Source organism: Penaeus monodon, chromosome 35, assembly GCF_015228065.2.
Source record: "Penaeus monodon isolate SGIC_2016 chromosome 35, NSTDA_Pmon_1, whole genome shotgun sequence".
Lineage (NCBI taxonomy): Eukaryota > Metazoa > Arthropoda > Malacostraca > Decapoda > Penaeidae > Penaeus > Penaeus monodon.
Window position 1 is genome coordinate 35,401,324 of NC_051420.1, and position 13,639 is coordinate 35,414,962.

A 13,639-nucleotide genomic window follows, 5' to 3' on the forward strand; every position below is an offset into this window, starting at 1 on the left:
AAAAAAAAGGAAAATTCCTTCATTTGCAGTTTTTTTCAAGTGATTTCCCAAAATTTATTTCCTGCCCTTAAAAGACTTATACAGTAGGGCACATGGGGCTTGTCATCGAATGTTTTCTGTGCAAAACACACAGCCCTTTTATAGGGGAAAGACATTACATACTTCACAGGTATATGGCCTCTCCTTTGTGTGTGCCCTCACATGGTATGCTAGATTTGCACTTGTAATGAAAGACTTGCTGCATATGTCACATTGATATGGCCTCTCCTTTGTATGTATTCTCATGTGTCTTACCAGACATACTTTTGCAGTAAATTTCTTGGCACAAATCTCACAACCATAGGGTCTTTCATTTGTATGTAATCTTTGGTGCTTTATCATACTAGATTTCACAGCAAATGACTTTCCACATATTTCACAGCTGTAAGGCTTCTCTTTTGTGTGTGTCCTTAAGTGTTCTTCTAAACCTTTTTTCTGTGAAAATGCTTTTCCACATTCTTCACAAATAAAGGGCTTCTCCTTTGTATGTGTTCTTATGTGAGCCAATAAATTACATTTCTGAGAAAAAGCTTTGTTGCAAAAATCACAACCATAAGGCCGCTCATTTCTATGCGTTTTCATGTGTCTTGAAAGATTACTGCCATCAGCAAATACCCTATTGCAAACCTCACAACTATATGGTCTCTCTTTTGTATGAATTCTCATGTGTCTCAATAAATGACTTTGCCAAGCAAAGGAATAACTACATACTTTACAGCTATAAGGCTTTTCATTTGCATGTACTCTCATGTGACCATCTAGTGTTGATTTTACAGAATAGGCCTTGTTACATAACTCACAAATGTAAGGTTTTTCCTTTGTATGTACTCTCATGTGGCACACTATATGAGATTTTTGAGAGAATGACTTGTGACAAATGTCACATATAAAAAGCTTCCCATTCGTATGCATTGCCAAGTGTTCCACCAACTCATTCTCGCAAGAGAATTTCATGCCACACACTTCACAAAGGAAATGTTTCTCAATTGCACCGACTTCTTGTGTTGCTTCTTCAGCCCTTTCCTGAACACCATCTGATGAACACTTACTCTCACAATCTTTAGATAACAGTGGATCTACATCTTCACACACCAAAATGTCCAAGTTACATTCAACTGCTTCTTTGCCAAGACTTTTGACTTCTTCAAACACTGGTTTCTCACTTTTTACATTACCTGAATCTTCAGTTTTTATATAGATAGCAGTCTCTTCATGTATAACATCAAAAATTTCTTCATTGATACCCTGACTGATGGCATCCACACTCTCATCCTTCATATCGATGGATTCCAATGAGTTACCATGATATGTTGCTTTCAAATGTACATTATCCATGATGGCAGTCGAAGTCACCCTTTTCACTAGCCATAACACTCCTGAAAAAGAAAGAAAACCAGCGGAAGTGAGCATTCTTCAGCTGAGTCAAACTTGTTGTAAATTTGTCCCTCCATTTTGATAACTATTAACAAAACTATATAAAAATGTAAAGACAAACTTTTAGCTATATGAAGAATAGTGATACACAATATCCTCCACAGGAACTGTCATTTCCAGTAGTTTGCTCAAGCATATAGTCTATATATATAATTTTAAAATATTATTAAAAAAGTAATGCCTACATTCTTACCCAAGAAAAGTTAATACAAAAGAGTACAAATGTTGGATGTTGCTCACACCACAAGAGGCGGGGGGGGGGGAGTAATAGAGGTGACAGGAATAAGGAATAAGATAGGAAGGGATCATCACTCTTTACATTGGTCATCTCATCCTCATTTTCAACCAGGTTTCTTGCAAAGGAATCAGGAAAGGTGGAAGAGGATGGGTGAGGATTGCCACGCATTCTAGGTTCAATATGACGCCATTAATTGCCTAAATCAGCTGCGCTTTTTTGGGGGGGGGGGGCGGGTTTTTTTTTTTTTTTTTTCACTTTTCTCTTCTTTTATCCTTTTCATCTTATCTTGTATGGCAACACGTGTCAAACGCTTAAGCTTGAAGTAGGTTTTGGGCAGTTGTTCTTGATGGCTGGAAAATTGGCACTTTGGAACGTCCTGGATACACCGTTCTCGCACTACTGCAACTGACCCCGTATCTTGTTAGTATTTGATACATTGTTACATATTCCGGCTATTATCTGGCTTTTATTCTATATTTGTCTAGTTCACACTGTGCTTTCATTTTTTTGTTCTTATCAAGTTTTCGTTAGTGCGTGCAGAAATATGTATGTAAACTTCCAGAAACCTACACAATGAGGCAGTGGTGGAAAGATGATTGATTGACCTGTGAATTTTTTTTTCGATTTTTTTTTTTTTTTTCGCTTTTGTAGAGCGCACTGTCCCACACCAATGGGCGTAGTGGACAATCACAGTGACTTCCACCTCCTCAGTCCCCTGCGGTCTTCAAAGTTCCGCCCTATATCTTTAGCTCAGATCCGTCCACCTATATACCCTATGCGTACTGCTGTCACAATGACGCCGTATACTCCGAGCGAGGAGTCTCGACGGATTGAACAGGACCGAGACACTCTACGTTGCGCGTTGTTTCGTTCTTACTGCATCTCCCCATTCTTTTTGTCATTTAAGTGATTTAAGAGATTGAAAGGACAAAGAATGCGGGACGGAGAGAATAAAGGATATCACCTGTGTATGTGTGTGTGTTGTGTTGTGTGTGGTGTTGTGTGTGTGTATGTGTGTGTGTGTGTGTGTGTGTGTGTGTGTGTGTGGTCTAGTGTGTGTGTGTCGGGTGTTCGTGTGCTCGTGTGGTGCCCGCACACACACAGTGTATGTGTTATAAATAATATTACCGGAATCTGTTCGAGGGCCATAAATCCTATGAAGCAAACCTCTTTGGTTCTTCTCAGTATCCATTTGGGACTTATGATAAAGAAGCTTTCTGTACACAGGATCAGGGCCCTAAATACTGACATTTGGAAAATATAATCATTGCTCAAATATGGTTGCATAATAAAAAGCACAAAATTCCCTACTAGCAGACTAAATTCCAAAAGGTGTCAGTTGGTCCTTTTTCCCACGATTGAATTCAGATGAAATCGCAAACTACTGGTACTTGGTATACCTGTGAGGACAAAACCGCCTGGAAACTGCAAAATGTAGCACATGTATACTATCTCAACAAAGCATGTGTTCAAAGACCACTGCATTATCTTGGATGGAAATATTGTCATTAATATTTAAGTCATTAAAAAATTCAAACCAAATTGAATTATATCTACATTATTAGTAACCATTATGCTTCTCAAACTAGTGGAAGGACAATCTGTAAAGAAACAACAAACTCCACTATGATAAGCTTTTTTTTTTGTAATAAACCTTATGAAATATAATAAATTCCGAAAAAAAATGTTAGCTAATTGTAATATAATTAAATTTCTAAGATAAGTGTGCAGATGTAGCAAATTCTGCATCTTGGCTTCCACACGACTGATACAACTTTGCTCTTTAGCACTGCTTTAGCGCTTCTACCAGCTTTCTTCCTGGACTTTCAAAATTTACAGTCATTTGTGCTACATCAGATTAACAGGACTAAAGCTGGTTGAATATAACATACGTATGCATCTGCATATAACATACACACACTCAAACTCTGCTAGCACAGCACTACGCGAATTGCAAATGTGTACAGATAGCTAGGCCTATATGTTCTGAGTTACATGGTATTTGCAAAATTATGTTGGTTATTCTAACTTTGATGTCATCAACACCAATTTAACGTCATTTAGTAATGATTGACCAATTATTACACCCCTACCATGTGAACGCAGCCCGAGCTCTTGACCAGAATACAGGATGATCTGACCAACAACCTGTCAACCAACTCTACCCTATTAACTTATGAAATTAACTGGACATTGTATGTTCTTGACTACATGAATTTCAGTATCCAATGATTCCTCTGTTTCACTGTGTATCAAAATAATCAGCATTTATGTTGGCTCATTAAATTCAGTATAAAATATTTCTTTATTCTATGTTGCGACACAGCAAGCACACAGACCAAAATCCAGGCAGTAGTTCTTGAGTTGCATACTCTCCTGCAGGTGGCTGGAAAGACCACACACAGTACACATCACATGAATAAATGAAGTCTTACTCCATTGCACTTACTATTTAGTCTTTTTTCTGCTGAAATATTTGCTGTTTGCATTTTTGTAAGAGACGGTTACTGTCATTTTGTTGTTTTCACTTTTGAAGAGTTATACAATTGCCGGAGGCCGAATGGGTTAAGTAAATGGGAGATACAATTTCCAGCTGCAGCAAATTGAAAACTGAGCTCTTATATGTCTGCTATCATAAATACATATATATGAATCCTTGCTTCTACATAAATTAGCTCTAGCATAAACCACACCTTTGCATGAGAAACACCATTATTTTTTCTTTGATTCCATACCTCTACTGAAGTAAAAGGGTATCTAATTCTATTTTTAATAATACGTGGATGGGCTTTGACATCACACTATGTTGGATACTAATATCTATTTTTTTTATCACAGTTACTATATTGTTTTAAAAATGCCCAGTAACCAAAACAACACAAGCTAAACATTTCTTGCCAGCACATGAACATGAAACTTATAGAAATCTAAAAAAAAAAAAAAATCCCGTAATGAAAATGCCCTATTGGAGCAGCTATTGCACAGAACACCGTATAATAGATGTAAAACGAATAGATTAATAATCAATGTACATGAAATAATGAGAACATGCTGGAGACAGTATGACATTACAAAAAACTAGTAGAACTGCTAAAAAACAAACAAATAAAAATACTCTGTAATGAAAAGCTGATGAGCAGCTTATTGCACAGAACTCGTGCTATAAAACATAGAGTTAAAAAATATTTACAAAAATACATGAAATACACACTTAAACCATGCTGGGAGACAGTATTGACAATTACAAAAATTTCATATTTTCAGAGGTATGTCGGTAATACACAAACTTACTGACATCGCAAAAATTACAGCTGCTAGCAAGAAGTTTAAATTTTTATAATAAGAACAATATGTGAGGTGCACTCAAATTATGCTTGTTCACGTCATGGTAGTACTCTCTACACACAAGAATAGGACACACTACAATAATCCGTTTCCTGTAGTTTTGACCACATAAAATAAGTATTCTTATACACACACCACAATACATATAACATATATATTTGTATATATATATATAATATATATATAATAGATAATAGATAGCTTATATATTATATATAATTATATATATAATAGTATAGATATAGATATATTATATTATATAATATATATATTATATAATATCTTATATATAATAGATATATAATTATATATATATAGATATATAGATATATATATATATATAATTATATTATAATAATTAGATTATATATATAATATAATATATATAATATATTATATATCTAATATATATTATAATTATATATATATATATATATATTTAATATCTATATATATATATATCTATATATAATATATATATAATATTATATATTTAATATATATATATAATAATATATTATATAATATTATATATATATATAAGATAGATATATTATATATAATATATATATATATATATATCTATGTATATATATATATTATTAGATATATCTATATGTATATTATATATATATATAACAAATATATGTATACTTATACTTAGACATTATATATACATTAATATATTAAGATACCTTAATATATATATATATATATATCATATATATATTATTATACCTCATATATATGTGTACTGTACTATAGATATATATGCATTACTAATATATACTGTGAGATATATATATATACTTAATATATGGAGTAGATATACTAGAATATGATAAGTAGATTATATGTACTATAGATATATAGTATAGTACTATATATACCTAGAGTAGAGAGATCGTATCACTATATATATAGGCATATATGGATACACGATATAGTATATATATATACATATATTTAATATATATACATTCAACATTCATGACTAGTAAGAGAGATATATATATATGCATACACATAGTTCATATATATACTTATATCTATACCTACTGTATAATATACCAGTAATATATATATATATATAATATACATATATATATATATAGGAGATATACATAGTATATATATATATATATATACATATATATATATATATATAATATATATATATATATATATATATAATCTATATACTACATATTAGATTATATATCACACTATTATATAGCATTTATATACATATCTCAGATTACTAATTTCCTATATTATTAATATATTATGAAATATACATATATAGATAATGTTAAGGACAGCGTATATAGTACTTATATATATATAATATACACTAATATCCTATATATATATGTATTCTAATACAAGATATATACTATATATATCTATATATTATATTATATATACACTATCTATATAATACTATTTATTATATATATATAAATATATATACGAACTTATATATACATATCATATATACTATATATAAATATATTATAACATATATACAATAATACGAATATGAGATTACTATACAAACGGGTATATATATGATATGTATAGTTATATATCCTATGTATATATATAATATTTACTGTAGAAATCTTATATATATTATATATATATATTAGATAATATATATATATCGTATTATATTATATACTGATTATATATTATATATTATATATATATATATATATAATGTAACAAACAGTTATATATTGTCTATGTATATTGCGCATATATAGAGGTATATATATATATGTCTATATTAAATAAATCCCTTATAACTTATATACTATAGACAATATATATACTATAGTAGAGTATGATAATAGACATTATATAATATTATAAATAATAATGTATATTATAATCTATATATATAAATAAGCTATATAGAGAGATATATATATATATATATATATATATATACTATATAATACTATTATATATATATTATATATATTATATACATATATATAGATATGTATATAATGTATATAATTCTATTATATATATATATATGTATATATATATGTATATATTATTATAATGACATTATATATATCACAGAGTATATATATATATAATATACTATAATAGCATATAATATATAATATACTATACATATATATATAAAATATATTTCTACATTTATGTATAATAACTTACTATATAATACGATACTGACGTAGTTTATATATATATCTAGTATAGTATATATATATAACTAAACTATTAATACATATTACATATTATATATATATATATATACCTGTATATATATCATGACTATTTATATAATATATTAATTCATATACATTATATAACGTATATGACTATTACTGTATATAATTATTATATATATACAATACTAACTAGACCTATATTCACGCGTCATATTATTCATTATATACGTATATATATATACACTGTATATATGTATAGTATACTGTATAGGTACTATATATATATAGATATTGAGTATGACTATTATATATATATATATATATATATATATATAGATATATATATATATATATTATTATATATATATATATCTAATATATATATATAATATACATATATATATATAATTACATATATATTTTAATTATATACAATATATAAAATATCCAGTGGATTAAAGTGGAATTTGTTAAATGGGGGGAATTGTTGGTTTAAAGGTATATAGGGCATTCAGATCAACTGGCGAGTATGTGTGAGGAAGGGAAGAATACACTGTATGATGAAAATTGTAGGAGCTATTATGAAAAACAATCAAAGGGGAATAATACAGTAAGAAATGATAGTAGAAAAGTAGGAGAAGAAAGAAATTCAGAGGATGAGATAAGGGAACAAGGGAAGGTGGTGAAGTATCCCCCCCTGTCAAGAATGTCAGGAGGGGCGGGATCCAGCGAACATTGTTGTGGGCATAGAGTGACGTGACATCTAAGTAGGGGGTGGTAAGGATAATGGGGAAGGAAGAGGAATGGTTGATGCACAATGGCAGAGGAGAGGATGAGTATTTTTTGGGTGAGTGGGAGGAAGAGAGGGTAGGGTGAATGAGGGGGAGGGGATATTGGCAAATATTTTGAATGTAGAGCAAATAGGAATAAAGGGATAGAAGATGGATGAAGGAGTGATATGATTTTCTTTCGGCAAAGTTTAGGAACTTTTGGATCGTCTTCAAGAGGGGAGTTGGTGGGGAAGGTCCTCAGAACCAAAAGGTTGTCTAAGGAGCAGAGAAAGAGATGGATGCAGGAGAGGATGTGGTAGTGATGTGAGTGGAACTTTAGAGTGTTCGGTGCGACAGTAAGTGAGGAGGAGAAGTGGTAGATATTGGAGTATCTGGATTTTAGTACGGAAAAGGAATTGACTTGGGGAGAGGAGGGAGTCAGAGATTAGGAGGGCTTGGTGAGTAGAGGGAAGAGATACGGGTAGATGGGTTAAGAATTCTTGAGGATGATAGGAGGGGGACAGAGCCAAGTTAGGTTTGGAATCGGTAGAAATGAGAAAAACCATCAGCATGCTTCATGTTCTGGCCAAAACTAGGCCTCACTCGATGTGAGGTTAGTTTGAATGTGAGGAAAATGCTACCTTATGTTCAAGCTTGTAGGCAGGGCAGCTCCTATGGAAATACATTTGGGCATCCATCACAATAGCCACACATTGCGTGATTGAGCAAAGTCAATTGAATGGTCATGACAGGTTGGGAACATAGAGGGCAGTGGGTGTGGAGCAACAGGTTTGGATGGGTAGCTCAAAACTGCCAACATTGACAGGGAAGGGTCAATATGATCAGGGAAGGGTGAGGACACTCCACCAATATAAAATTCATGGGGGAAGGTCATGTTTTACAGAGTAATCTCAGTAATATTGGTGTAGAACTACATTGGCCATTGGGTAAATAAAGTAGCCACTGGACTGCACACTCATTCATAGTGACGAGACATGCGAGCAAGTCGTTCAGCCTGACCTGTCCTTGTAGGATGGGGAGTCAATCAAAGAGAAGGAAACAGTATTTAAGGGAGGGGAGTGAGATGGGCCAGGAAATAGGTTTGCCCAATCAGGTGCCCAGGGTTAGCTTGTGCACGAGCTTGTGATTCAGAGTAATTGTGACAAGGCCTGACAATCAGTACTGTTAAAGGAAACATTGTCTACTTGTTTTTGGGGGGGGGGGTGGGGGGTGGTTGGGGTGGGAAAAACATTTTTGTTGGGGAAAATTGGGGGGGGGGGAAGTTCCTGAAGGGTTTATTGTTCAGAGTACAGGCTGTAGGGGGAATCACAAGAGAATGACCTCACTTGCTGGACTAAAAAGGGTATTCAAAAGGTGTAGATGTGGAAGCAGTAGAAGGACGAAAGGTGGAAGGAAGATGGGGGGGATGGCGATAATAATACTGTTGGGAGGAGACTATAAGGAGTGACAATAAGATAGTACTAAGGAGGGAGAGGCTAGACAATGAGAAGGGACTGTGCAGTAGAAGATGGAGGGAGAATTTTTGGAGAGAGAAGGGGTGTAAGTTGAGTAACGAACTGGGTGGATTATTAGGAATGGACAGAGTTGACTGCAAACATTGAGGAGGGTTAATGCGTCAGTTGAAGAGTGTCAAAGGAGAGAGGGGTTGGAATACCAATGAAATCAAATTAGACTAGGGTAGAGATGAAGAGACAAGCCTTAAATTTCCTAATAAGGGTAAATTTCATTATGGCCATGGTGAGCCTGAAATAAATGGGAAGAGGGACCAGTCAACACTCAGCGTCTCATTGAGGGGTTAAGGGCTAGACATTTAAAACCAAAGGAATCCTGTGACAATGACTCCCAGAGGCCATTCATGACTGACACAAAGCCAGACTTTTAAGCCTTTCGTATGGCTCTCACACTTCAGCAGTGGACAGAAGGGATGAGAAGATGAATGAAGGAAAGTGGGAGAAGAAGCGGACCATGCAAGTTAGTTGAGGCAAGAGCTGAGGTCCAAGTTATGGGTGATTCTTACATTGGGCCCCAGTCTCCATTCCTAAGCCTCCTAGACAAACAATAAGCAAGGGCTTAGGGGGACAAGTTAGAAAGTAGAAGTAATTCTGTCATATAAAACATTATATCACAACATCTTCATTAATCTGTTGGATCTATGTTTGGCTTGCAGGGCTGGCCCACACGAACACTCCTTGTGCCCTTATCACGACTCCGTGCCTACACTTTGCCAGTATCATTTTTTGCCACAGATTCTCTATGCTCTAAGGCAAGATCATATTTGTATTTGTTTTGCTGTATCAAGACAGTAATAAAGATATTCACTAAGCAGACCTCCATATTAATCTCTATGTAAATCTACAAAATACAACGCCAGCAACACTATGTATGATTATGTAATATTGTGTTTCTTCTCTTTTTCTGTAAAAAACCCTACAGGCCAGCATTAAAATAAATATAAAATAAAAATATTATTTTATATAATTATTATCTAATTAATATTTGAATATTATACTCATACTATATATCGTCAATATAAATTATATTACATATATATATATATCATAAATATCTTATACTATATTATCACTATATGATATATATATATATATATACTATCATAATATTTTATATAACTATCTATTATATATATATATATATATATATATATATATATTATATATATATATATTATATTATATATATTATATATATATATATATTATATATATATATATATATATAGTATATACATATATATATATATACATATATATAAATATCAGTGGATTAAAGTGGAAATTTGTAAATGGGGATGTGGTTAAAGGTATAGGGCATTCAGATCAAATGGAGAGTATGTGTGAGGAAGGGAGAATAACACTGTATGATGAAACTTTGTAGGAGCTATTATGAAACAATCAAAGGATAATACAGTAAGAAATGATAGTTGTAAAAGTAGGAGAAGAATTCAGAGGATGAGATAAGGGAACAAGGGAAGGTGGTGAAGTATCGGAAAGAATGTCAGGAGGGGAGGGATCCAGAGAACATTGTTGTGGCATGGAGTGACGTGAGCATCTAAGTAGGGGTGGTAAGGATAATGGGGAAGGAAGAGGGAATGGTGATGCACATGGCAGAGGAGAGGATGGAGTATTTTTTGGGTGAGTGGGAGGAAGAGAGGTAGGGTGAATTTGAGGAGGAGGAGGATATTGGCAAATATTTTGAATGTAGAGCAAATAGGAATAAAGGGATTAGAAGATGGATGAAGGAGTGAATTATTTTCTTTAGTCATGTTTAGGAACTTTTGGATGTCTTCAAGAGGGGAGTTGGCTGGGGAGGTCTCAGAAACAAAGGTTGTCCAAGGAGCAGAGAAAGAGATGGATGCAGGAGAGGATGTGGTAGATGATGGAGTGGAACTTTTAGAGTGTCTGGTGCGACAGGTAGAGTGAGGAGGAGGAAGTGGTAGAGATTGGAGTATCTGGATTTAGACTGGAAAAGGAATTTGACTTGGGGAGAGAGGGAGTAGAGATAGGATGGCTTGGAGTAGAGGGAAGAGATACTGGGGGAGATGGTAAGAATTCTTGAGATGATAGGAGGGGGACAGAGCAAAGTAGTTTTGGAATAGGTAGAATGAGAAAAACCTCATCAGCATGCTTCTTGTCTGGCCCAAACTAGGCCTCACTCTATGTGAGGCCTAGTTTGAATGTGAGAACTGCTACCTTATGTTCAAGCTTGTAGGCAGGGCAGCTCCTATGAAATACATTATGGGAGCCATCACAATTAGCACACATGCGTGATTGAGCAAAGCAATTTGAATGGTCATGACCAGGTTGGGCACATAGAGGGCAGTGGGTGTGGAGCAACAGTGTTTGGCTGGGTAGCCAAAATGCCAACATTGACAGGGAAGAGGTCAATATGATCAGACAGGGGAGGACACTCCACCAATATAAACTTCATGGGGGAAGGTCATGTCTACAGAAGCTAATCTCAGTAATATTGGTGTAGAACTTACATTGGCCATTGGGTAAAATAAAGTAGCACTGGACTGCCACTGCATCATAGTCGACGAGACATGCGAGCAAGTCGTTTTCAGCCTGACCTGTCCTTGTAGATGGGAGAGTCAATCAAAGAGACGGAAACAGTATTAAGGGAGGAGTGAGATTGGGCAGGAATAGGTTTGCCAATCAGGTCACTCAGGGTAGATTGTGCACGAGCTTGGGATTCAGATGTAATTGTGACAAGGCCTGAACAATCAGTACTGCTAAAGGAAACATTGTCTACTTGTTTTTGGAGACATTGTTGGATGAGAAGGGTATTGTCAGAGTACAGGGCTGTAGGGGGAATCACAAAGAATTGACCTCACTTGCTGGACTAAAAAGGGTATTCAAAAGGTTTGTAGATGTGGAAGCAGTAGAAGGACGAAGGTGGAAGGAAGATGGGGTGGGATGGCGATAGATAATACTGTTGGGAGGATGACTATAAGGAGGACAATAAGAGTAGTAATAAGGAGGGAGAGGCTAGACAATGAAGAAGACTGTGCAGTAGAAGATGGAGTGGAGAATTTTTGGAGAGAGGAAGGGGTGTAGGTTGAGTAATGACCTGGGTGGATGATTAGGAATGGATAGAGTTGACTGCAAACATTGAGGAGGGGGTAATGGTATCAGTTGAAGCTGTGGTCAAAGGAGAGAGGGGTTGGAAACCAATGAAATCAAATTTAGATAGGGTAGAAGATGAAGAGACAAGCCTTAATGCTCCTAATAAGGGTAAATCTTCATTTCTGGCCATGGTGAGCCTGAAATAAATGGGAAGAGGGAACAGTCTAACACTCAGCGTCTTCATGAGGGGTAAGGGCTAGACATTTAACCAAAGGAATACTGTGACAATGACTCCCAGAGGCCATTCATGACTGACACAAAGCCAGCTTTTAAGCCTTTCAGTATGGCTCTCACACCTTCAGAAGTGGACAGAAGGGGATGATGAAGAATAGAATGAAAGGAAAGGGGGAGAAGAAGCGACCATGCAAAGTTAGTTGAGGCAAGAGCTGAGGTCCAAGTTATGGGTGATTCCTTACATTGGGCCCGTCTCCATCTCCTAAGCCTCCTACGACAACAACAAGCAAGGGATTAGGGGGACAAGTCTAGCAAGTAGAAGTAATTCTGTCATATAAAACATTTATATCCCAACATCTTCCCTTAATCTGTTGGATCTATGTGTGGCTTGCAGGCCTGGCCCACACGAACACTCCTGTGCCCTATCAAGACTCCTTGCCTACACTTTGCAGTATCATTTTTTTTGCCTACAGATTCTTCTATTGCTCTAAGGTCTATATTTTGTATTTGTTTTGCTGTATCAAGACAGTAATAAATTATATTCACTAAGCAGACTCCATATTAACTCTCTAGGTAAATCTACAACTCAATGCAGCAACATCTATGATATGTAATATTGTGTTTTTTCTCTTTTTTCTGTAAAAACCCTACAATGCCAGTTATGGCAGGCTTGAACTAGTTCCTGAGTATGGAAATAGTGTTTCATTCCTATAGCTGGTGCTCTTTCAGGGATAACTCATAGATGGCATCCACCCTCAT

The 13,639-nt window shown here is 34.5% G+C and overlaps 1 protein-coding gene across 1 annotated transcript in view; it reads right to left on the reverse strand.

Moving 5' to 3' along the window:
* Window positions 1-138: 138 nt before the first annotated feature.
* Window positions 139-13,639, reverse strand: part of LOC119595313 (zinc finger protein OZF-like) — a 35,718-nt gene continuing 22,217 nt past the window's right edge. The window contains exon 3 of the mRNA XM_037944470.1: window positions 139-1,415. Coding sequence (XP_037800398.1) covers window positions 139-1,374 — 1,236 coding nt within the window. The 5' untranslated portion in view covers window positions 1,375-1,415. The remainder of the gene's footprint in view (window positions 1,416-13,639) is intronic.